This window comes from Macaca thibetana, chromosome 19 (genome assembly GCF_024542745.1).
Source record: "Macaca thibetana thibetana isolate TM-01 chromosome 19, ASM2454274v1, whole genome shotgun sequence".
Classification (NCBI taxonomy): domain Eukaryota; kingdom Metazoa; phylum Chordata; class Mammalia; order Primates; family Cercopithecidae; genus Macaca; species Macaca thibetana.
In genome coordinates, this window is record NC_065596.1 from 41,913,681 (window position 1) to 41,940,087 (window position 26,407).

A 26,407-nucleotide genomic window follows, 5' to 3' on the forward strand; every position below is an offset into this window, starting at 1 on the left:
AAGGCTCCAGGACCTCTCTGAGCCAAGGTTTGCTCTTCAGAAAGTGGAGTTATAGCGCCTCCCCTGGAATCTTGAACCCCAAACTATGATCTCTCCAGGGTAGTCAACGGGCCTTCATAAATTATTCCTTAATCCGAGGCTTCTCAAATCTGTTGTGTTCCCTAAGCAACAGAATAAATGCCTACTCTACTCAGGGTCTGACGGAAAAGCAGCAGTCCCACAAAATAAGATCCTTTAAAATATTTCTTCCTGTATTTAAAAGTCACACTGATTTGGTATACTATACAATAATAAATTTATATTTTATACAGAAATCCTGTTTTATAATATTTATCAGATCAATTATTTAGCTTTTTCTTTTCCAGATTTTCGAGTAAACTGACGTTCTGGAAGAAGCACCCTTATTTTCACCATTTTACAGTAGAAGAAGGAAACGTTAAGAGGCGGTGAATCCGAGACTCCCACTCAGGTGACGATCCCTTGCGGGCACTCACTCTCGCTCGCACTACAATCAGATCCTCCATGCGGCTTTCACATACTCTGTCACATTCGCAGCCAGAATCCCCTCGGATGGACTCTTACAAACCTCCAGCCCCATCCCGGGATCCGTCGCGTCCTCTACAGCCACCAGGCGGGCCAGCGTCCAGGACGCCCAAGCATAACCTCCCCACTCTAAACCGTTAGGAATCAGTGGCTGAACTCACTGCGTCACAATAGCATAAATTGTGACCCGATGAGTCTGTGCACTCGGAAAACAAGAGAACGCTCCCACGTCTCCGGGCGCAGCTTGTGCCAGCAACTAGGTCAGCGGGACAGCTGAGAAGATTCAAGCAACCTTCCCGCAACCGGTTCCGCCATGTTTCTGGACTCGTAGCCGGGAATACATTTCCCAGAGGCGTTCGCGGCCGACATGCTTCGCGCAGGAACGCAGCCGCTTCGCGGCCGGAGGACACAGTATGGTAGCTGCTCAAAGAGCGGTGCTCAGCCCTGGGAAGCTCAGGGCTGCCCGAGGTGAGTAGTCCCAAAGTCAGTGCTGTTAGGGGCTGAGCATGCGAACAGGGCAGTGGGAAGACCATTTGTGACGGTGGCTTTTAAATACACCCCGAACGTCTGCCTCTTTTAACTGGAGTATTTAATTTATTTACATTTAATATAGCCACTGTTAGATTTAACGCTGCCATTTTATTACATTTTTATTTATTTATTTTTATTGCTAAATACACAGGCTTTTATTTATTTTCTTCGCATTCAATCTTTTTGTAAATTTAAAGATGAGGAGGCCGAGTGCGATGGCTCACGCCTGTAATCCTAGCACTTTGGGAGACCGAGGCGGGCGGATTGCCTGAGCTCAGGAGTTCGGGACCAGCCTGGGCAACACGGTGAAACCCCATCTCCACTAAAATACAAAAAATTAGCTGGGCGTGGTGGCGTGTGCCTGTAGTCCCAGCTACTCGGGAGGCTGAGGCAGGAGAATCGCTTGAATCCGGGAGGCAGAGGTTGCGATGAGCCGAGATTGCACCACTGCACTCGCCTAGGCGACAGAGTGAGACTGTCTCAAAACCACAACAACAACGACAAAACTATATTAATACTTTAATAAACTATACTAAAAAGATAATGAGACAAACGTGCATTTGTGGAACTGCACGTCAGTCAGGCCAATTCCCTGCAGAGGGAATTCCCAGCATGACCTCATTCATCTGTGAGGACACAGAGCAGTCCTTGTTTAGACAGACACTTTCATCTACTGCTCCAGCATGGTCAGTACTCCACTTCTTGATGGTTTCCTTCTGCTATGAATGCGCATGTCCAGTTGCTTCTTAGAGCAGACGTTTACCTTCCTCATCCACCAGCCATTGGAGGACTGGGGCCACCCAGATGATTGATTGGACCCATTCTTCCGGGAGGGTCTCCCAGTGGCCCTCTTCCATTACCATCATATCTGGAATCACATGAGTTTCCATAGCTGCTTCTTTTTTTCAAATCTTGCTGAAGCAGTTTTGAAAAACAAAACCACAAACTCAGCTATTCCCCAGAAGTAATCTGTTATCAAAGATAATCTCCATGGAAACTGACTCCAGCTGTCCAACACTTGTGCATTTGAGATGTAAACCATCTTGCCCTCCCTCCCTGCTTCGGGGACTTACTACTTTTTAAAGACAGGGTCTCCCTATGTTGCCCAGGTTGGCCTTGAACTCCTGGGTTCAAACGATCCTCCCACCTATGCCTCCCAAAGTGCTGGGATTACAGGCATGAGCTCCTGACATTTTAATTTCTTTTTGTTGCATGTTTCCGTTTTCTCTCCTTTCTTTATGATGGGTTGATGCATTATGATTCCAATTTTCTCTTTAATAGTTTGTAGGTTCTTTTAGTCATTACTCCAGGAATTTTAGTAAGTCCAAATTTATCAATAGTCTGACTCTCCTCACAGAATGCATTCAATTTCATATGCCTTCTTAGTTTTAAAATACAAGGTATCAGTTACATATTTGTTTTGTTTAAACAACCTCTCTGGGCTGGGTGTGGTGGCTCATGCCTGTAATCTCAGCACTTTGGGAGGCCAAGATAGGCGAATCACGAGGTCAGGAGATGGAGACCATCCTGGCCAACATGGTGAAACCCCATCTCTACTAAAAATACAAAAATTAGCTGGGTGTGGTGGCACATGCCTCCACACCCAGCTAATATCAGTAGAATACCAGCTACCCAGCAGGCTGAGGTAGGAGAATCGCTTGAACCAGGGAGTCAGAGGTTGCAGTGAGCTGAGATCGTGCCACTGCATTCCAGCCTGGCGACAGAGCGAGACTCTGTCTCAAAAAACAAACACCTCTCTGATGTTATACTATTATTTTGTCAGTATTCATTTACATTTACTCAGAACATTGACATAAGTATAAGTGGTGTTCAAATAAACAGAATGTTTAGGTTTTGTCAAAGAGAAATAAAGTGGGGCCGGGCACAGAGGCTCATGCCTGTAATCCAGTGCTTTGGGAGCTTAAGGCAGCTGGATTGCTTGAGGCCAGAAATTTAAAAGCAGCCTGGGGGGGCAAAATAGTGAGACCCCCCATGCCTACAAAAAAAAATTTTTTTTTTAACTAGCTGGGCCTGGTGGTCTACACCTGTAATCCCAGCTATTCAGGAGGCTGAGGCCAGAGGATCACTTGAGCCCAAGAGCTATGATGGCATGACTACATTGCAGCCTGGGCCACAGAGCTAGACCCTGTCTTAAAAAAGAAAGAAAAAGGCCAGACGCAGTGGCTAACACCTGTAATCCCAGCACTTTGGGAGGCCAAGGTGGACAGATCGCCTGAGGTCAGCAGTTCAAGACCAGCCTGACCAACATGGTGAAACCCTGTCTCTACTAAAAATACAAAAATTAGCCAGGCGTGGTGGTGTGCACCTGTAATCCCGGCTACTCAGGAGGCTGAGGGGGAGAATTGCTTGAACCTGGGAGGCGGAGGTTGCAAAGAGCCAAGATTGCATCACTGCACTCCAGCCTGGGCGACAAGAGTGAGACTCTGTCTCAAAGAAAGGAGAAGAGTCCAGGCATGGTGTCTCACACCTGTAATCCCAGCACTTTGGGAGGCCGAGGTGGGTGGATTACCTGAGGTTATGAGTTCAAGCCTGGCCAACATAGTGAAACCCCGTCTCTACTAAAAATACAAAAATTAGTCGGGTGTGGTGGCAATGCCTGTAATCCCAGCTACTCGGGAGGCTGAGGCAGTAGCATCACTTGAACCCAGGAGACAGAGGTTGCAGTCAGCCGAGATCATGGCCACTGTACTCCAGCCTGGGCCACACAGCCAAACTGCATCTCAAAAAAAGAAAAAAAAAAAAAAAGAAAAGAAACAAAGTGAGACAATAGTAAAAGGGAGTAGACAGATTTTATTCAGTAATAACTACTGTATTAGAGAACAGAATACGGTGTAAACTGAGCTCCACTTTGGGAAACAAAAATCAGGAGTTGTTGAAAATGGTGGGGTGTACTAAAGGAGACACTGAAAGGTGTTAAGGGGGAGTTTGGTCCCTGTGACTAAGGCATCAGGTTTTTTTTTTTACTAATTGATATTTATCCAGAGTAGAAACAAATTTCTTGTATCTTTATGACTAAGACAGTTGTGAAAGTTGGAGCAAGACAGCCACCAAAGTTAGGCCCTTACACTCCCATAGGAACTAAGAGGTTGGAGCAAGAGCTGGCTCTCTGAATGTTTGCATTTCAAACTCAGCTCTGAGGAGACAGCTCTTGGTGGTAGATTTACATCTCAAAGGGGCAGAGAAATTATTTATAATTGCATCCTTTCTAAAGTAACTGCTTCAAGAGGGGGCTTAAGGACCTATCACTAGTTTCAGGTTTTGGCTGGAACAGTATGTTTTCAGAGCAGCATTGAGCTTTCTCAAGCAGGTTTTTATTTTTTTTTTGAGATGGAGTCTTGCTGTGTCACCTAGGCTAGAGGGCAGCGGCATGATCTCGGCTCACAGCAATCTCTGCCTCCCGGGTTCAAACAATTCTCCTGCCTCAGCCTCCTGACTAGGTGGGATTACAGGAGTGTGCCACCATGCCCAGCTAATTTTTGCGTTTTTAGTAGAGATGGGGTTTCACCATGCTGGTCAGGCTGGAGTTGAACTCCTGACCTCAAGTGATCCACCTGCCTTGGCCACGCAAAGTGCTGGGATTACAGGCGTGAGCCACACTGCCCAGCTTACATCTGAATTTCATTCCAGGATTAAGTGTCTGATTCACCTAAACATATCGGAATGAAAGCCCTCTTATGGTTTTTACTTATTAAGTTTACCCAGAATGAATTCAAATTTAAAAACCGTAAAACCTAAAATTTTGAATTCATTAAATCTGAATGGTTAATGGTTTTCATCTCATCAAAATGCACTAAAAATAACACAAGTAATGATATTATTATATATAGAAGCTAATGTTTATTGAACGTAACAGTGTATTCCATGTAGTTTCCCATAATTTTTTCATGTACTAACCCATGTAATTCTTCTTTTGTTTTTTAGAGAGCTGAAGTGATTTTACCTTTATTTCCTTCACTTTAAGCCAATCATGAAATTTCAGTGATTTCTGGGGTGAGGGCAGAAGGTGGTATTACAAATCATCGGGGCTGTGGCCCAGTTGCCTCAGGGAGGTGCAGGTAGGCTGGGCCCTCACTAGGGCAACTGGAGGAGCACGGACTGCCCCACTGGCAGGCAGATGATGTTCCAAGAGCGTGAGAGCTGGTATGCAATGTCTTCCACAGTTTCCAGCTTGCACAGCTTGCTCAGGCCATCTCCTGCAGTGGCCAGTGAGTTGGTGATCAGCTCAGCTGCTTTGGAGTCACCCTCAGCAGAGATGATGGCCGCCTTTTTCTGCTGCTTAGCCTTCACCACAAATCTGGCGCTCTCTGCCTCCTGCTGGGCCACCTGTTTGGCTTCCACTGCTTCTATTAACTCCTTCCCGAAGGTCAGATATGTCAAAGACATGTTGTCCAGGATGAGCCCAAAGGTGGCTGCTCACTCCATAAGGTCGCTGCTCACCTGGCTGGAGACCAGCTCTCTCTGGGTGATTAGTTCTCCAGCATCAAAGCAGGCCAGCAGTGACTTGAGGATCTCAGTGGTAATGAACGGCAGCACAGGCTCATCATAGTCCTCTCCAAGGCTGGTGAAGATAAGAGGATGCTGGCTAGTGATGGGCTGGAAGAGGATGTGCAGTGTGATGCTGACATTCTGTAAATCTTTGCTACCAGTGATGAATGGCGCATTATGTGGTTGAGAGCAGCAGTCAAAGATAATTGGTTTTTGTACCCATGGGATGAGAAAGTGAGTCCCTTCCCCTACCACAACGTTCTGTACTCCACGGAATTGGTCAAAGATGACAGCTCTGTGCCCAGCATCCACATTATATAAGGCAGAATTCACCATGCCTCCTGCAACAGCTAAGGCCAGGCCAAACTTGTCCATGGACTCAAAACACTTTGGCAGCCATGTTTTCTTCTGCGGGACCCTCTCACACCTGCTTCCACTCTGACTTTCACATCTAACTCATGTAATTCTAACAGCACTATACTGTAGGTACTACTATCACCATTTATATATGATCCCCAGAAGGGATAAGTATCTTCCCCCATATCATCCCAGCTATAAGAAGTGGACATCGATCATGAGCATTAAATATGCAGAATGGCTAAATAGCCTTTCCCATCATCGCTTATCTAGACAGAGGTTTCCTGTTTAATGACTTTTCCCAGGTTTAACAATAAATGATTGTTGCTGCAAGATGTTTACATGGAAGTATAAAGAATGGTTTCCTGCATTCTCTCAGTTTTCCTCTACTATGATTATTTTGGCAATCCAAAACTAGAGGAATATCAGAAAAGGTTTTCTTATGTTATTAAAAAAATACATAATAAATTCTCTGAATCTGAGTTAACACAGTTCTTACCAAAGAAACTGCATATTTACATTTTGGAAAGTTCACACCAATACAAATTGATGCCTAACAAAAACTGAACTGTATCTCAAAGCCATTCCACATTGTCTTCAAATTGTTCAGTGGGATAAATCAATTGACAGAATGTGCTTTCTTTACTACCTGTATATGCCACAGTTTCTCTATCAAATATGAATTCTCTGATGTACTTCAAGGATGGATCTAAGCCTAAAGGACCTTCTGCATTTATTACATTTAAAAGGTTTCTCACCAGTATGAACTCTATGATGTATACTAAGTTCATGGCTACTATTAAAAGCTTTCCCACACTCTTCACACATATAGGGATTTCCATCAGCATGAACCCTTTCATGTCTAACAAGATATGAGGCACAGCGAAATGCCTTCCCACATCTTTTACATTCATAGGGTTTATCACTGGTATGAATTCTCTCATGAATAATAAGATGTGAAGCATGACTAAAAGTTTCCCCACATTCTTTACATTCATAGGACTTTTCACCAGCATGAGTTCGGTCATGATATATGAGGCTTGTGGCATGACGAAAGGCCTTGCCACATTCCTTACATTCGTAGGGTTTCTCGGCACTATGAATATTCTGATGGGCTTTAAGTACAGAAATGAACCTAAAAGACTTCCCACATTTGTTGCATTCAAAGGGTTTCTTACCACTATGAATACTCAGATGCTGAGTAAGTTGTCCAGATACACTAAAGGCCTTCCCACATTCCTTACATTCATAAGGTTTCTCACCAGTGTGAACTCTGCGATGTATAGTGAGTTTATGGCTATAACTAAAACCCTTCCCACACTCTTGACATACATAGGGTTTCTCTCCTGTATGAATTCTCTCGTGTATGACAAGATACGAGGCACAACGAAAGGACTTCCCACATTCTTTACATTCAAAGGGTTTGTAACCAGTATGAATTCTGTTATGATGGGCAAGGTGTGCGCGCTGACTGAAGGCCTTCCCACATTCCTTACATTTGTAGGGTTTCTCACCTGTATGAATATTTTGATGTATTTTAAGGGATGAATTCAGCCTAAAGGACTTCCCACATTTGTTACATTCAAAGGGTTTCTTACCACTATGAATACCCTGATGTCGAGTAAGTCGTCCATACACACTAAAGGCTTTCCCACATTCCTCACACTTATAAGGTTTCTCAACACTTTCAAATGTATGAGGTGCAGTAAGTTGATGGCCACTACTAAAAGCCTCCCCATTTTCTTTACATTCATAAGGTTTCTCCCCAGAATAAATTCTCTGATGCATAGTAAGTTGATACCTACATGTAAAGCCCTTACCGCATTCCTTGCATTCATAGGGTTTTTCTCCAGTATGAATTCTTTTATGACCTACAAGGTGGGAAAACTGACGAAAGGCCTTTCCACATTCCTTACATTCATGTGGCTTCTCTCCAGTATGAATACTCTGATGTACTTTAAGGCCTGCTTTGAGCCTAAAGGACTTCCCACATTTGTTACATTCAAAGGGCTTCTCACCAGTGTGAATACTCTGATGTCGACTAAGTCGTCCATACACACTAAAGGCTTTGCCACATTCCTTACATTCGTAGGGTTTCTCACCGTAATGAAATCTGTGATGTACAGTAAGTTGACGGCTAGTCCTAAAAGCTTCCCCACACTCTTTACATTCATAGGGTTTCTCAACATGAACCTTCCCATGTTGAGCAAGGTTTGCAGGATAACTGAAGACTTTCCCACATTCTTCACATTCATAAGGTTTCTCACGAGCATGAATTTTCTGATGCTCTCTAAGGTCTGTAAGATGGCTAAATGCCTTCCCAAACTCTTCACGTTGATCAGGTTCCTCACTAGTATGAATTCTTTGATGTACTATGAGTTCTGTATGACTAAAGGCCTTCTGACATTCCTTACACTCGTATGGTTTCTGTCCATTATGAATTCTCTGATGGAGAGTAACAGATGACTGTTTCCTATAAAGGTGCATTTTCCCATCGCTGATTATTTCATACCTTGAATCCAAATCTAGAAGACATATAATAAAAACATTTTGTTTATTGGATGAGAAAATGTCAATGTATTGTAGAATTAAGAGAAATTCTCACCTATTACAGATGCCAAGAACTCAAAAATACAGCTATAAAATATAAAAAATGAAAGGAGAGCTCAAAAAATGAGTTTCTACAGGAGGAGTGCAACCTTACACATACATGCACCCATACACAAAGACACACACACACACACACACACACAGAGCCCTGTTTTGTAGTGTTTGCCAAGATCTCTGGTATAAATACTCCCACTGAGGGCAATTTCAAGCTGTCAATTTAATGCAGATTTATTAACATATATGCATAACTGGCTCTAGAATGACAGAACCGACCAGCTGTACCACACCCCCTCTATATAAATTTATATCATATGCTAAGAAGACAGGCAAATATTGATATGGAAATAGAAGAGTAAAATGGAAGAATTCCAGCAGATTGAACATCTGTAGGATCAGAAGTAATAAAAAAAAGTCAGGGTAAGATAACTAAATAAAAACTCAGTATCTTATTTAATATATAGAGAAAAGAAGTATACATGGTCATACATAGAAAGGAATAAACTACAGTTGTGGGAACACCCATCTTTCAGGGAAGATTGTAACTGAAGAATGATCAGGTTTACAACATATGTAGATGTGATATACATGGAAATTATAAAGGGTAAGCAAATCATGATGGAGAAAATGGGTACACATCATAATCATGGGCATTCAGTATCAGCAGGCAGGGAATTCAAAGAGTGAATATTTATCTCAATAAAAAGGAAAGAAAATAAGTTAAAGATCACTACCCAACATTTAGGAATTTAAGAGCAAGGCACAGGAAAGTAGAAAAATAAAGATAAAAGCAGAATGTGATGGGTTAGGAAACAGAATAGTGTCAACACCTAAATCAAAGACATGGTGTTTACAAAAATCATTGGGTGAAATATGAGCTAAAGCAACCAAAAAATAATAAAAATAAAAATAAGAAGGGAAAATAAGAAACAGAGATTTTATTTAAATTATAAGATTATATATACATATCTTGAAAGTATTAAAAACAATGAATAATTTTGTAGGAATATTCCTCAGAGTGACCCTAAAAGTGAAAAGTCTAAACAGTCAATTGCCATGGATGAAATACAAAAAGCTGCTAAAAAGACAGTTATAATGAGCACATTTTACCACCTATCTTGTAATTTCTCAATATCTAAATTTTAAAATTATGCACATAAGATATTGCAGAGAAACAAACAATTCAGGATAGGAACAGGTAACATGAACCTGAAAATATTACAAAAGAAAAGGAAGGAAGTCTTCAAAGACTTAGAGTTGTGAGTAAACAAGACAATAAAAATAGTAGTGTTGAATATGAATTCTAAATTTCTCTTCAAAACATTAATATATCAGTATGTTCAATTCTTTGCCTTCTACATTTAAACTTAACTTCCTCGTAAAGCAACCTTTTTTGATTACCTACTCCACCCTAAATCATTCTGATCACCTGCTCCACGCTAACTCATTCCTGTTATGGGCTATACCGGCTCTGCCCTGACACCTGCCAAAGCGCTCACTCCGTCATTCTCTTTAAATTAGCCAATCAGAATTAGTTTAGCCTGTGCGGTCTAACCCTAACCAATAGGGGAACGACACAGCAGCAGGGGCCATGTGCCTCAGGGATAAGAACCTCTTCCCCTCCCTTGTCCAAATGTGCGCCCACCATTGCTCCATCGGTGAGAGCGCACCCTTCTATACAAGTACCTTGCCTTGCCGAGAATTAAAAAAAAAGAAAATTTTATATTTGAGTGCTATTTCTTTTGCGGCATTGAAACTTTATTTATAACAGTAGCATACAAAGGTTTGGAGCCAGGCTCAATGGCTGATGCCTGTCATGCTAGCTAATATGATTACAACATCAGAACATTAAGAAAAAGCTTAGAAAAACACACTGGAAATGACAGACAACATAGGAGCTATAACCACGAGTGGGGAGACAGAAAAGGATGGAAATGCAAATTATACAACTGAAACATATAATCACTAAGGGTCAGTAAACTTGATTGATCAACAGAAATTATTCAACTTGAAATGGAGAGAGAAAAATGGTTTAAAAAATTTTAGCCAGGTGTGGTGGCTCATGCCTGTAATCCCAGCACTTTGGGAGGCTGAGGCAGGTGGATCACCTGATGTCAGGAGTTCGAGACCAGCCTGGCCAACATAGTGAAATCCTATCTCTACTAAACATACAAAAAATTAGCTGGGCATGGTGGCGGGCACCTGTAATTCCAGCTACTGGGGAGGCTGAGGCAGAGAATTCCTTGAACCTGGGAGGCGGAGGTTGCAGTGAGCCAAGATTGCACCATTGCACTCCAGCTTGGGCAACAAGAGTGAAACTCCATCTCAGAAATAAAAAATTAAAAAAAAAAAGAAGAAGAAGAAGAAGAAAACATTTGTAAAGAGCTGTGGGAATAAATCAAAAGCTATGGTTGAAATTATAAACTGAAAAAACAAAGATTTTGGCAGGAAAAATATCTCCGGAAATAGCGATTGAAAACAACTCAAATTTAGTGAAAGAAATAAATTTGTAGAATTAAGATGCTCATTTAATGCCAAGTAAGATACATTACATTTACTGATAAAAGCAAATTAAAATACTTTGTTGCCATCAGACTTACTATACAAAAAATGCTAACAAGTTATTTAGGCCCAAAGAAAATAATACCAAAGAGAAATCTGAATCTTCAGAATATAAGAAAAGCATCACTAATGATGATGTAAATACCTAAAATCATTTTTTGCTCCTTAAGTTCTTTAATATGACTGTCAAAAGCAAAACTAATAACACTGCCTAGTGAGGTTTACAACATATGAAGATGTGATATACATGGAAATTATAACGTGAAGGGTAAGATGGATATAAACCTATAAAAACACAAGGTTTATACATTTGTTGAGAAGGAACAACTCTAGATGGTGAAACATGATGTATATTGTATACTATAATCCCTATAACACTCACTAAAATAAATTACTCAAGGAGATACAACCCAAAAGTCAACAGGTAAATTTATTTATTTATTTAAAATTTTTTTTTTATTATTATTATTTTTTGAGATGGTGTTTCACTCTTGTTGCTCAGCGATCTCGGCTCACCACAACCTCCGCCTCCCAGGTTCAAGCAATTCTCCTGCCTCAGCATCCCAAGTACCTGGGATTACAGGCATGCACCACCACGCCAGGCTAATTTTGTATTTTTAGTATAGACGGGGTTTCTCCATGTTGAGGCTGGTCTCGAACTCCTGACCTCAGGTGATCCACCTGCCTCGGCCTCCCAAAGTGCTGGGATTACAGGTGTGAGCCACTGCGCCCAGCCAATAGGTAAATTTAAATAAATAGTAAAAAAAAAACAAACAAAAATTGAAATAATCAAAACTACAAAAGGAATGGACAGAGAAACTAAATAGAGAAAAAAAGTAAAGTAGTAGACCTAAATGTAATCATGTTAATAATTACATAAAATGTATAGGGTCAAAACACTTTAAGAGGCAAAGATGAACATAGTGAATGACCCATCATCTCAAAACCATCAGGATGGCTACTGGTTAAAAAACAAAAAAACAAAACAAAACAAAACAGAAAATAACTAATGTTGAAGAGAATGCAGAGAAATTGGAACCCTTGTGCACTATGTAATGGCTACAAGGAACATACTTTAAAGACACAAAATATTAAAAGTAAAAGGATAGACTCAATATAACAAGCCAAACAAATGGTGGGCTATGTTAATATCAGACAACATAGATTTCAGGACAAAGGAAAATAGGAAGATTCAAGAAGGTGCATGTCATAACATAAAAGGGATCAGTCTATCAAGAAAACATAAAATTCCCAAACACTTATGCACCTGATAACACTCTCAAAGTATATAAAACAAAAACTGATTGAAATGCAATGAAAAATAGGTAACAATAAAACATAACTGGAAATTGGTCAGGCGCAGTGGCTCACGCCTGTAATCCCATCAATTTGGGAGGCCAAGGTGGGCGGATCATGAGGTCATGAGATCGAGACCAGCCAGGCCATAATAGTGAAACCCCGTCTCTAACAAAAATACAAAAATTAGCTGGGTGTGGTGGTGCACGTCTGTAGTCCCAGCTACTCAGAGGCTGAAGCACGAGAATCACTTGAACCCAGAAGCAGGAGAATCGCTTGAACCCAGAAGCAGGAGAATCACTTGAACTCCGGAGGCGGAGGTCGCAGTAAGCTGAGACCACACCATTGCACTCCAACCTGGGTGACAGAGTGAGGCTCTGTCTCAAAAAAAAAAAAAAAAAAAGAAAGAAAAAGAAAAAATATAACTGGAAATGGAAATATTTTTCTAGAAACAATTCCCAGAACAAGTACACAAAAACATGGTAAAGATATACAAGATTTGCACAGTATCAACCAAGAAACTACATGAGATATTGACAGAACATCCACCCAACACCAACATATACAATATTCTCAAGCACATGTGGAGTATTTGCCAAGAGGGCCCATACAGTACATAAAACAAATCTCAATTATTATTTAAAATAATTCAAGTCATAAAAAGCATGTTCTCTGATCACAACGGTGCTAATTATAAATCACTAACCAACAATGAAACATCCTTAACTGTTTGGAAAACAAACCAACACACTTCTAAATAAACCACAGGTCAAAGAAGAAATCAAGAAGGAAATCAGAAAGCAATATGAACTGAATCAAAATGGAAACACAATGTATCAAATTTTATGGAATACTAACTAATAAAGAACCGCCTAGGGGAAATTTACAACACTAACATCTATGTTAGTATAAAAAAACAAAAAAAAAGACTTCAGTTGGCCGGGCACGGTGGCTCAAGCATGTAATCCCAGCACTTTGGGAGGCCGAGGTGGGCGGATCACGAGGTCAGGAGATCAAGACCATCTGGGCTAACACAGTAAAAGCCAGTCTCTACTAAAAATACAAAAAATTAGCTGGTGGCGGGCGCCTGTAGTCCCAGCTATTCAGGAGGCTGAGGCAGGCAAATGGCGTGAACCCGGGAGGTGGAGCTTGCAGTGAGCCAAGATCCCGCCACTGCACTCCAGTCTGGGCGACAGAGCGAGACTCTGTCTCAAAAACAAACAAACAAACAAACAAAAAAACACCTCAGTCTTCACCTCAATAGAAAGAGACGAGCAAATCAAACCCAAAGCAAGAAGAATAAAAATAATAATCATCAAAAAAAGTAAAATAGAAAATTGAAAATCAATAAAAAAAAAAAATCAATGAAACCAAAAGCCGATTCTTTGAAAAGATCAATGAAGTTGATAAACCTCCACCCAAAGGAGAGAAAGGGAGAGAAGGCATAAATGACCCATTGCAGGAATAAAAAAGGGATTATCACTATAAATCATAAAGTATTATGAACCCCATGCCAATAAATTTGATAACTTAGATGAAATGAACAAATTCCTTGAAAGACACAGACCACCAAAGCTTGACTAAGAAGTAGATAAAGCGATGAACACTACCATCCAGTAAATAATTTAAGCTGGTCAGGCCCTTCAGAAAACAGTTTGCCAGGGTCGGGCATGGTGGCTCACGCCCCAGCCCTTTGGGAAGCTGAGGCAGGCAGATCATCTGAGGTCAGGAGTTTGAAACCAGCCTGGCCAACATGGTGAGACCCTGTCTCTACTAAAAATACAAAAATTAACCGGGCATGGTGGCGGGCGCTTATAGTCTCAGCTGCTCAGGAGACTGAGGCAGGAGAATCACTTCAACTTGGGAGGCAGAGGTTGCAGTGAGCCGAGATTGCACCACTGCACTCTAGCCTGGGCAAGACAGCAAGACTCTGTCACCCCCCCAAAAAAAAAAAAAAAAACTTAGATGAATGTTCAACTTCCAAGAAAAATACAAACCACCAATTTTTAGTTAAGAAACTGAAAATCTGAATAAGAAAAAAAATCTGTATTTCTTTCTCTTCCTCTCTTTCTCGAAATCTCTCCCCGACATCTGCTCCCTTCTCTCTTTCTCCCTTTTGTTCTCATAAAGTAATTAAATCAATAACCCAAACACTTTGTATAAAAACAGGTTAATGGGCCGGGTGCGGTGGCTCAAGCCTGTAATCCCAGCACTTTAGGGGGCCGAGGTGGGCAGATCACCTGAGGTTAGGAATTTGAGACCAGCCTGGCCAACATGGTGAAACCCCGTCTCTACTAAAAATACAAAAATTAGCTGGGCAGCACACCCATAGTTCCAGCTACTTGGGAGGCTGAGGCAGGAGAATTGCTTGAACCCAGGAGGTGGAGGTTGCAGTAAGCCACGATCACGCCACTGCTCTCCAGCCTGGGCGACAGAGTGAGACTTTGTCTCTAAATAAATAAATAAGTTAATTTATTAATTCACAGTTTGGTAATTCCAAAATCTCTGCCTTATCTGGGTCTGGTTTCAATCCTTTTTTTTTTTTTAATGATGTTTACTTATTTTCAGCATGCCTTGTAATTTTTGTTAGAAAAAGCTGGACATGGCCGGGTGCGGTAGCTCATGCCTGTAATCCCAGCACCTTGGGAGGCTGAGGCGGGTGGATCACTTGAGGTCAGGAGTTTGAGACCAGCTTGACCAATATGGTGAATCCCTACCTCTACAAAAAAAAAAAAAAAATATATATATATATATATATATATATATGATATATAAATTAGCCAGGCATGGTGGCAGGCGCCTGTAATTCCAGCTGCTTGAGAGGCTGAGGCAGGAGAATTGCTTGAACCCAGGAGGTGGAGATTGCAGTGAGCCGAAATCCCTCCACTTTTCTCCAGCCTGGGCGGCAGAGCAAGACTCCGTCTGGAAAGACAGAAAGGGAAGGGAAGGGAAGGGGAAGGGAAGGGGAAAGGGAAGGGGAAAGGGGAGGGGAAAGGGGAAGGGAAAGGGGAAGGGAAGTGGAAGGAAATGGGGAAGGGAAGGGGAAGGAAAGGGGAAGGGTAGGGTAAGGTGAAGGGAAAGGGAAAGGAAAGGGAAAGAGAAAGGGAAAGGAAAGGAAAGAGGAAGGAAAGAGAAAGGAAAGAAAAGTGGCGAGGGGGGAGGGAAAAAGAAAAGAAAAGAAAGAAGAAAGAAATAGCTGGCCGCGATGTGTCCCGTAATAGGAACTGAGGTGAATACACCTTCAGTGTAAAGTTTGAGGTTTGTCTGCCTGGGAGTTAGGCCGTGTTCATTGTGTGCTGTAGCTGTTTGTGTTGTAGTTTCAATTCTTCCAGTTTTTATTTATGTCTTCTCTTTTGTCTTTGGGTTTCCCTAGCAATTCTTTCTTAAATGGAGACTGTCTTGCAGGTCTCTCAGTTGGAATCCACAATTTTTATTCTGTAGCTCTGTTGATAAAGAGGTAAGGTATTGCAGAGGGGACGCTTTCTGTAATCTTATGATTAGCACTCTCTTCCCCACCGTGGCCAGAGGGCTCAGGTTGTAACCTTGACAAGAATTTCTTAATTTTTTTTTTTTTTTTGAGACAGGGTCCCACTCTGTCATCCAGGTTGGAATGTGATGTTGTGATCTCGGCTCACTGCAGCCTCTGCTTCCAAGGCTCAAGTAATCCTTCCACCTTAGCCTCCCGAGTAACTGGGATTATAGGCAGTGCCACCACACCTAGCTAATTTTTCATATTTTTTGTAGAGACAGGGTTTTGCCATGTTGGCCAGGGTGGTCTTGAACTCCTGTCTTCAAGTGATCTGCCTGCCTTGGCCTACCAAAGTGCTGGGATTATAGGTGTGAGCCAGAGAGCCTGGCCAAAATTCACTTTTCTTGATATACAGTTCTATGAGATTTGAAAAATGCACATAGTTGTTCATAACCACAGTGAGGATATAGAACAGGCCGGGCGAGGTGGCTTGCACTTGTAATACTGGCACTTTGGGAGGCTGAGACGGGTCACTTGAGCCCAGAAATTCCAGAGCAGCCTGGGCAACATAGTGAGACCCTGTCTCTACAAAAATACAAAAATTAGCTGGGTGTGGTGGCACACACCTGTGGTCCCAGATATTGCAGAGGATAAGACTGTGCCACTGCACTCCTGCTCTGGGTGACAGAGTGAGACCTTATCTCAAAAAAAAAAAAAAAGGTTGGGCAGGGGATATAGAACAATTCTGGGCCAGGCATGGTAGCTCACACCTATAATCCCAGCACTGTGGGAGTCTAAGGCAGGAAGAACACTTGAGCTCAGGAGTTTGAGAACAGCCTGGGCGATGTAGGGAGACCTCATCTCTAAAGAAAAAAAAATTACCAGATGTGGTGGTATGCACTTGTGGTCCCAGCTACTGTGGAGGATCACCTCAGGTGATCTGCCCACCTCGGCCTCCCAAAGTGCTGGGATTACAAGCATGAGCCGCTGCGCTGGGCCTTCATTGGCTATTTCATGCTGAGATATCCATTTCTTCTCCACATCAGAAGCCTCCTCGCTGAGGAGGGAACTTTATGACTAATGTTTCAAGGATGTGTTTACCAAATGAGATGACCACTTCCACGAGGGCTATTTACATACAAAAATGGCTGCCCCTGCCTGACTTGCTCTTACCTGTACATTCTCCTCTTGTTTCTTCCCCCACAATCATCCATGGCTCTTTTCCTTGCTCCAATAAGGTGATTAAATCTGGCTTAGATATGGAATGTCCTGCTTACAAAGAAAAGAAGTGCCACAAAATACAGAAATCAAATTTGAAGGTCAAATTTAAAATTACAATTGCAATAAATGAAAGGTCAAAGTGATACAGAATAAGATTTTAGAGAAGAGTGAGAGAAATAAGAAAAAGATCACCCAGGGAGAGTCAATCTTTTTGTTTGCTGGTTTTCAAAAAATCTCGCTCTGTCACCCAGGCTGGAGTGCAATGGTGCGATCTTGGCACACTGCAACCTCCGCCTCCCAGGTTAAAGTGATTCTCCTGCCTCAGTCTCCTGAGCAGCTGGGACTACAGGCATGCGCCACCACGCCTGGCTAATTTTTGTATTTTTAGTAGAAATGGGGTTTCACCATGTTGGCCAGGCTGGTCTCGAACCCCTGACCTCGTGATCTGCCTATCTCGGACTCCCAAAGCGCTGGGATTACAGACATGAGCCACCATGACTGGCCTCAAAAGAAATTTAAACTTATATGTCCTCTAACTGCAGTAAGCAAGCATAAAGTGGTTGAAAACACACACTCTAAAGCCTGGGATTGGCTGGGTGTGGTGGCTCACGCCTATAACTCCAGCACTCTGGAAGGCTGATGTGGATGGATCATGTGAGGTCAGGAGTTGGAGACCAGCCTGGCCAATATGGCAAAACCGTCTCTACTAAAAATACAAAAATTAGCTGTGGGTGTGGTGGTAGTGCCTGTAATCCCAGCTACTAGGGGGGGTGAGGCAGGAGAATCACTTTAACCCAGGAGGTGGAGGTTGCAGTGAGCTAAGATCGCCCCACTGCACTCCAGCCTGGGTGACAGAAGACTCCATCTCAAAAAAAAGAAAAAAAAAGAAAGAAAGAAAAAAAAAAAACAGCCTGGGATCAATTCCTGACTGTCACTTTCCAGCTGTGTGTGACCTTGGGCAAGTTACTTACACTGCTGTGCTCAGTATTCTCACTTATAAAATTGGGAAAATAGTAAGGCTGTTGGGAGTATTAAATTACTTGATATATGAGTAAAGTACTTAGAAAAATGTCTGTGTGGAAATCACAATGCTAGCTGTTCACATTATGCTACTGCAGTTATTTTACTAAGAGTATACAAGAAGAGATATCTATAGCATATTCATCCCATTTTACACGTAATTTTCATGGATTGTAAGTTTCAACTATAAATCAAATAAATTCTGTCTCAGGAAATGGACTGTTTTCTCCTCAGTCTTAAGTAAGTTTAATTTATCCAATCCACCACTCTATGACTATATGAACAGGCTATCTCTTTTGATAATAATAGCAATTCAGCACCTTCTGTCAAATTAATATCGCTGCAAATGGATCAGATAATAAAATGGAGCACTAAAGCAATTCTGTGCACAAAATAAATAAGAAACCTGAACGCCCTGACAATGGTTCTACAATGAACATCAGAAAATTCTAAGCTAAACCACTGGTTCAACCCACTTTCTGGGTTAAAGAGACAAATAAAAGAAGTATCAGAGGGAGGTGTGAATGTCACCGAAAGATAGAGAAGATGAAAGTGTTGAAAGGAGCTGCCATTGCTGACTCAAAGCTGAAACCACCTCAATAGAAATAGAGAAAACAAATTTAGTTTCTTAAAAGGCAGCCCTGAAAATCACAACAGAAAAAGAATATATTCTACAGAACAGATGATTCTAAATTATTCTAAATCATTCCAGGTTGATAAACATACCCAGTGAGACTAAGTTATCGTAATTCTCCATCATCACCTCCTGGTACAAGGTCTTCTGAACCAGGTTGAGATATTCCCACTCCTGATGAGAGAAGTCTATGGCCACATCCCCAAATGTTATCGATTCCTGAAACGGCAAATCGAAACAGCAAACCCACGTATTACTGGGGAAATTAAAGAAAAGACTTAAAAAATGGAATAGAGGGGCCGGGCGCGGTGGTTCACGCCTGTAATCCCAGCACTCTGGGAGGCCGAGGCGGGCGGATCATGAGGTCAAGAGATTGAGACCATCATGGCCAACATGGTGAAACCCCGTCTCTACTAAAATACAAAAAATTAGCCAGGCATTGTGGTGCATGCCTGCAGTCCCAACTGCTCGGGAGGCTGAGATAGGGGAATCACTTAAACCTGGGAGGTGGAGGTTGCAGTGAGCCGAGATCAGGCCACTGTACTCCAGCCTGGGCAACAGAGCGAGACTCCGTCTCAAAAAAATTAAAAGAAAATGGAGTGCATGGCCAGGCGTGGTGGCTCACGCCTGTAATTCCAGAACTTTGGGAGGCTGAGGTGGGTGGATCACCTGAGGTTGGGAGTTCAAGACCAGACTGACCAAGACGGAGAAATCCTGTCTCTACTAAAAAAAACACAAAATTAGCCAGCATGGTGGAACATGCCTGTAATCCCAGCTACTCAGGAGGCTGAGGCAGGAGAATCGCTTGAACCTGGGAGGCGGAGGTTGCGGTGAGCTGAGAATGTGCCATTGCACTCCAGCCTGGGCAACAAGAGTGAAACTCCGTCTCAAAAAAAAAAAAAAAAAAAAAAAAAAAGAAAAGAAAAACGAAAATGGAGTGGAGGAGATGAAGGACTGCATTGCAGCAGAAGAGCAAGATAACCAGCACACAGACCAGAAATATATGCTATCAGGGAAGGGAATGAAGTAGAATTTATGCATATTTTTGAAGAAGCTTGAAACACAGACAAAACTTTCTGCCTGTTCTGGGACACTTCTTAGGTATCTGACCCTTTTGAAAATGACAAAATAATAATGTTTTTCTATTAAACTAAATCATTATTATGCACATAACGCCCTGGTGGTATCTGCCTCATAAATTCTCAATCAGTGTATGTTAACTGAGGAATATTTTGACTTGGAAGAGAACTTAAATTTTTAATTAAGAGATGTTTTATGCAAAATATGGTACAGATTCTCAATTTTAGAAAACTAGGTTTCCTGTGACCTCGTGGTGCAACAGTAGTGCATCTGACTCGCGTGTCTGACTCCAGAAAACTAGGTTTCCTTAAAATTAATAATCTCTTCAAGCATCAAGTACTTCATTACGTCAAATCTTACCATGAGCATTTTTGTTTGTTTTGACAAAGGATTTTATCATGACATCATTATGTTATGGTATTTGTTTTTCAGGACTTTTTATCCAGATCCACAACTTCTGTGTTTACGAGTTCCAATCCAATAGACTAATTCACAAGAAGCATGATATTTTATCCTACCTGAAGATTTAGATCCTTCAGTGCCAATTTCCACCTTATCTAGCTGAAAAACTCAAATGTCTGGAAAATTTAAAAGATTTCCCATGGATGGTCAAATGGAACTGTTGTCTCAATCGCAACAAATGACAAAACCGACCTGAAATGCGTATATCTGTACTCAAAGAACTTGACTCCTTTCCTCTGTATCACTGCCCAAAATAGAAGAATGGGCACCTAGAGGACATTGAGTAATTTGGTCAATAACAACACGAACGCTAGTGAATTTGCAGTAGCCCACCTAGCAAGGATGCTGGGTGACGTGGTACATATTTTACAGGAAGAATGAGAACTGGGGATTAGGTTAACTGAGCACCCTCTCACGAAGGTAACTTCAGGAAACATGATGAAAAGACGTATATGACCTAAAAAATCACACACACATCAACATGGCGAGAAATATCAACTTACACAGGCCATGGTTTGAGACTGGCAAGAGTTGATCAGTCCTCAGGGTTTCTCTACCAGAAGAGCAAAGTCAAAAAACCAAGACCTGAAAGAAGAGAAGACCTTGAGACCAGTTGTGCTTCAGTGTTCCCCACAGGACTCAAGGTAATAGTGCTGTTTTCCTCTTCCATTCCAAGTTCCAAACTACCTCCTCTTACATACAATTTGGGAAGATTAAGATTCTGGATAAACCCATTTCCTCCCCGACTACCCAAGGGTCTCACCTACACAGAGTCATACATCAGAAACATACTGTCATGGAAACCAGACCCAGATAATTCAGTGGGAAATTTTCTGGCCAATGTATGATGTTGGTGAGGCAGATGTGGACCTCAGATTAGGCAGCTCTGTCCTTCTTTGAGCAGACCTACCTCTTTCCATTCCTTCCTTTAAGGGTAAAAACAGGGCACATCATCCATATCAGAACCTCTTTTTAGTCTTGAAATTGGGTGAAATTGGTCAAGATATTGGAGACAGATAGTGACTGTTCAGCGTTCTGAGCCTAGCAAAGCTTCCTAGTTAAATATATAACAGACTATCACTGTCCTAGAATACAAAGTAGTCATTAAATGTGAAATTGAGAAAAATTCAAGGACATGAAAAATATCAGAAACAATGTCAACAGAAAGATCACACTGACCAATACATTTATTTTTGTAAAATATATAAATACATATCCATCAATACAGAGAGAAAGGCTGACAGACAGATAATCATAAAATAGGCAAAGTGGCATGCACCTGTAGTCCCAGCTACCCGGGAGGCTGAGGCGAGAGGATCACTTGAGCCCAGGAGTTCAAGGTTGCAGTGAACCATGATTGTGCTACTGAACTCCAGCCCGGGTGACAGAGCGAGACTCTGTCTCCAAGAAACAAAAAAGTGCTTATAGTTATAGTGCTTATATCTCACTTTGTATTCCATTTTGGCTCAATACATGAAACAACTAAATAAAGCTAAAGGAAAAGTAAATAAACCTTTGCTTAGCAACTTCCCAAAATCAGAGTTTGATAAACAGCATTCCTTATACTTTTGTGTGGCTCTTGATTTTTTCATTATTAATGTTTCCTTCATAATTATTGTAAGCATGGACATATTAACTTGAAATGTGTATGTGTTTCCAATTTGTTAAGGTGGGAATTTCAACAAAATTATGTTTTCTCTAAATTTAAAATCATTTTACTGAATGGCTTATCTTCTGTGGGTTCTTTTGGGTCACCAAACCTAAACTCACTTCATCACTGGTTCTTAGATATGTTAGAATTGTGTCTCCAACAGCATGGGGAACTGTCCCTGAGTAATCTTCTCTGTGAATGGATGATGGCCTCAATACAGATTTACTTCAGGTCTTCTTAACAGAAGGGTTTATTTTTTTCCTAAATCTGGCAGGTAGGTCAGGATATCTTCCAGATAGCTGCTGAATTTCCTCATGCAATTAATTTTGCTTTCCATCTAATATCAATACAGTGAAAACTAAAAGGTTTAAAAGATATAGCAGAAACCTGTTTATCACCATACACAGCCCATAGACTCAGTATAATTTGTTCATAGCCTGACTGTTGCTATAGTCAGACGGATGTCTCTGTTACGTGACATCACCACGTAGGTCACCTAAATCTCTCCAAATGGACTCTATCACATACTGCCTTAAACTTCCTCCTATTCAGATTTGATTTGCCTTCATAGATTATATTTCAAAGGAAGCAACTCTATCTTTTCAGTGATTGTCCCATTTCAAATACTACAATTTTCAAGTGTGGCATACTAGAAGCACTTAATAAAAGTCTGATTTTTTTTTTTTGAGACAAAGTTTTGCTCTTTTGCCCAGGCTGGAGTGTAGTAGCGTGATCTCGACTCACTGCAACCTCTGCCTTCCAGTTTCAAGTGGTTCTCCTGCCTCAGCCTCCAGAGTAGCTAGCTGGGATTACAGGCGCCCACCACCACGTCCAACTAATTTTTGTATTTTTAGTAGAAACGGGGTTATCACCATGTTGGCCAGGCTTGTCTTGAACTCCTGACCTCATAATCTGCCCGCCTCAGCCTCCCAAAGTGCTAGGATTACAGGCGTCAGCCACTGTGCCCGGCCCAAAAGTAAGATTTTTTTTTACCACAAAATTCATTCGTAGGAATTTCTAAAAGGAAATAACTATAGAAGTATACAACCAATATGTACAATACATTCATCAAAGATAATTTTTGACTATCGAAATTAAAAATACAAACATTAAAACACAGTAGGGAGTAGTTTAAACATATTATTCTCCCGACTATGGTAACAACCTATGCCATTATTAGTAAGATTGATTTTAAATCATATAATCAAAGGAAAATAGTACCAAGGATGAGTTACTAAATAAGACAGGTTTAAAAACGTATGCACCCTGTCTCTACTAAAAATTAAAAAAAAAAAAAAATAGCCCGGCATGGTGGCGGGCGCCTGTAATCCCAGCTACTTGGGAGGCTGAGGCATGACAATCACTTGAACCAGGAGACACAGGTTGCAGTGAGCCGAGATGACGCTACTGCACTCCAGCCTGGGTGACAGAGTGAGACCCTGTCTCAAAAACAAACAAACAAACAAAAAGCAAACAACAACAAAAAGTATACACAAATTAGTTACCTGGTATCCTGGTAAAATTAGGAAGACAGGCTGTCTTCTCACTCTCAAAAGTGATACCGAGTTGTGCCCTATGAGAGATGCTAACATCTCAGTGCCTGTTTCCCCATCAGCAAATAAGGGATAGGGTGGCCGGGCGCGGTGGCTCACGCCTATAATCCCATCACTTTGGGAGGCCGAGGTGGGCAGATCACGAGGTCAGGAGACCGAGACCATCGTGGCTAACATGGTGAAACCCCATCTCTACTAAAAATACAAAAAAATAGGCGGGCGTGGTGGCGGGCACCTATAGTCCCAGCTACTTGGGAGGCTGAGGCAGGAGAATTGCGGAACCCGGGAGGCGGAGGTTGCTGTGAGCTGAGATCGTGCCATTGCACTCCAGCCTGGGCCACAGACTGAAACTCCAACTGAAAAAAATTTTTTTTAAAAAGATGATCAGGTAAGTAAGGAGAAAATGCCCCTTTCCTTACTCCCCAGCAGGTACAGAAAACAAGATACCACTCAGCCTCACATAAATTCAAAGAACTGGATCTAATAAAGTACTAGGTCAAGAATATTAAGGAGAGTGAATCTTATTTTCCTGCCAAATACAAACATTTATGTAAGTATTTGTAAATATTACAATACCTATTTATTATTATTACTGAACTATCTTTGGAAATATTACCATACTTGCAAGACATCTGGAAATCATAGATTACCATGCTTTTTTCTGCAGTAACTTTGCATTTCTAAATTACTAATTCTGAGAGGATGTCTTACTTCATAATTTGTGCCCTGTTAAGTTTTAAATCGCATTTTTAATCCCTAAAAGGTATAAAAACTTGGATTGTTTTTCATCTCTGAAGGAGGTCCCTAGTAGCTAGCTCTCCTCTTAATATGCAGGGATATATGAAATCCCATGTCAAAAGACTCAGTTACAACACACTGACTTACAGATCTAATGGGCTTTATTTGTGATTCATGAAAGGGGTAGCCTCCATTGTACAAAACAGCATAAGAGCTCCTACTGAGCAATGGAGAAACAGTGGATTTTGTAAGGTGGGAACAAATAAGAGAACTATAGAAAAAAAAATTGGTGACCATCAGGCTACTTCAGTTTACTTTTTTCTGCAAGGGTTAAAGCGGAGGTCATTTCCTTATTATGCTGACTCGGGTAGGCTGGAATCTCCTGTTTTCAGGAAAAACTGATCTGTTTGGCACTCTACCCGCTCCCTTAAAGTTTCAGTTTTGTAATGTGGCTTTTAGTATGAGTAACTTCATTTTGGTTTAGTCTGGTCTGTTGGAGCCTAGTGCAGGAGCTCAGTCCAAAGTAATGGTGTCTCATCATACTGGTTTTATATCCACGGTTGGGTTAGATTCCTTTTTCTAACTAAAATTGGAGTCTTTGTCTATTTCATTAATTCTCTTCTGTAAAGACAAAACCACACACAAGTGCTCACGCATGAAAACTGAAAACATATACACCCACATTTTTAAAGTGATTATCTCTGGGCAGGGAGGTTTGGGTTATTCTAACTTTCTTCTTCGAAACTATCTTAGGGAATGAAATTTTTGTGATGAACCTGCCTTAATTCCATCATCATAAATATAACTTCAAGATATTTCAAAGTAGTAAACTATTCCTAGAAGTATCATTACTGGGAGAGGGTACATGTGTCATCAAAGAAATCTAAATATTAGGCCCAGAATGAAAAATCAGTGCGCCTAAAACATGTAACACTTTGTCTTCTTGAACAGCCTTTAGCTGTGTTTCTTCTACATAACTAGAAACAATTCACTACAAAGATTCTTTCCTAAATGGACAGGGAATGTCTTCTGCACATTTAATGGGAACAGGTACACAGAATAGGTCAAGTAATTTGGGGCACACATTATATGCTCAATAAATGTGGCCACAACCCTTCCATTCTTCTCTGAAAAACCAATTAAATAATCATTTTGGATACAATCCTTGCAAAAATTTTGCAAAATTCCATTTTTAAAAAATGAGCTGCATGTATAGTTTAACATTTTGAGAACTGTGATCCATCACTGTAAGTCTAAACAGTCTTAAACATTAGATCACAGCTATTTTTCCTGTGACAGATTCTTTACAAACATAAATCTTATTATCTGTATAATATCCAATCCCATGGATGTTGTATAATTTTCTTAACCATTCCTATAATCTTGATCAATAGTTTTCTGCAAAACCATTCAAAGGTATAAAACTCCTTGATTGCCGGGCGCGGTGGCTCACGCCTGTAATCCCAGCACTTTGGGAGGCCGAGGCGGGCGGATCACAAGGTCAGGAGATCGAGACCACGGTGAAACCCCGTCTCTACTAAAAATACAAAAAATTAGCCGGGCGCGGTTGTGGGCGCCTGTAGTCCCAGCTACTCGGGAGGCTGAGGCAGGAGAATGGCGTGAACCCGGGAGGCGGAGCTTGCAGTGAGCCGAGATCGCGCCACTGCACTCCAGCCTGGGCGACAGAGCGAGACTCCGTCTCAAAAAAAAAAAAAAAAAAAAAAAAAAAAAAAAAACTCCTTGATTCCAGATCTAAAACTCAAGTCTAAATAATCTGGATTATGGACATCCTCGAAAAATGCATATTAACAAACATGTGCAGCAATTCTTTATAGAATTTCAGGGGGTTTGTGATGTCCCTTATGCCCACAAGGGCACTGGTCTACAGACAGTACACCAATAACTGAGAATTCCTGTTTTGGAAAACTTAAATTCTGGCTCACTTCCTTCACAACACGGTTAAGTTCATATTCTTGTTGCTTTTGATCTACAGAAATCCAAAATAGAATATCCAAAATTGCCTCACAATACTTAGCGCTTACGTTTCCCCCCTCCAAGACTACAGGCGCATAATTTCATACACATAACCAGAAGGAAGTATGTTGGATGGAATCTGCAATCATCCTTCACTTCAGGTTCTTAGGGTCAGAATTCAAGAAGGCGGTGTCTGTTAAACA

The 26,407-nt window shown here is 41.3% G+C and overlaps 1 protein-coding gene and 2 pseudogenes across 3 annotated transcripts in view; all 3 read right to left on the bottom strand.

The window, feature by feature from the left end:
- Window positions 1–1,038: 1,038 nt before the first annotated feature.
- On the bottom strand, window positions 1,039–3,034 carry LOC126942131 (selenoprotein K-like; annotated as a pseudogene).
- A 1,873-nt stretch (window positions 3,035–4,907) lies between these two features.
- Window positions 4,908–5,803, bottom strand: LOC126942091 (prohibitin 1-like; annotated as a pseudogene).
- Window positions 4,908–26,407, bottom strand: part of ZNF607 (zinc finger protein 607) — a 405,121-nt gene continuing 383,621 nt past the window's right edge. Inside the window, exons 2-5 of one of the 3 annotated variants that reach the window (XM_050768940.1) lie at window positions 20,792–21,026; window positions 18,839–18,965; window positions 17,045–17,143; window positions 4,908–8,462 (exon numbers count right to left, since the gene is read on the bottom strand). In XM_050768940.1, coding sequence (XP_050624897.1) covers window positions 6,610–8,462; window positions 17,045–17,143; window positions 18,839–18,965; window positions 20,792–20,800 — 2,088 coding nt within the window. In that variant the 5' untranslated portion in view covers window positions 20,801–21,026 and the 3' untranslated portion in view covers window positions 4,908–6,609. Of the gene's footprint in view, window positions 8,463–17,044; window positions 17,144–18,838; window positions 18,966–20,791; window positions 25,670–26,407 lie in introns of those variants that run through there. The other 2 variants (XM_050768939.1, XM_050768941.1) reach the window with 2 other exon arrangements.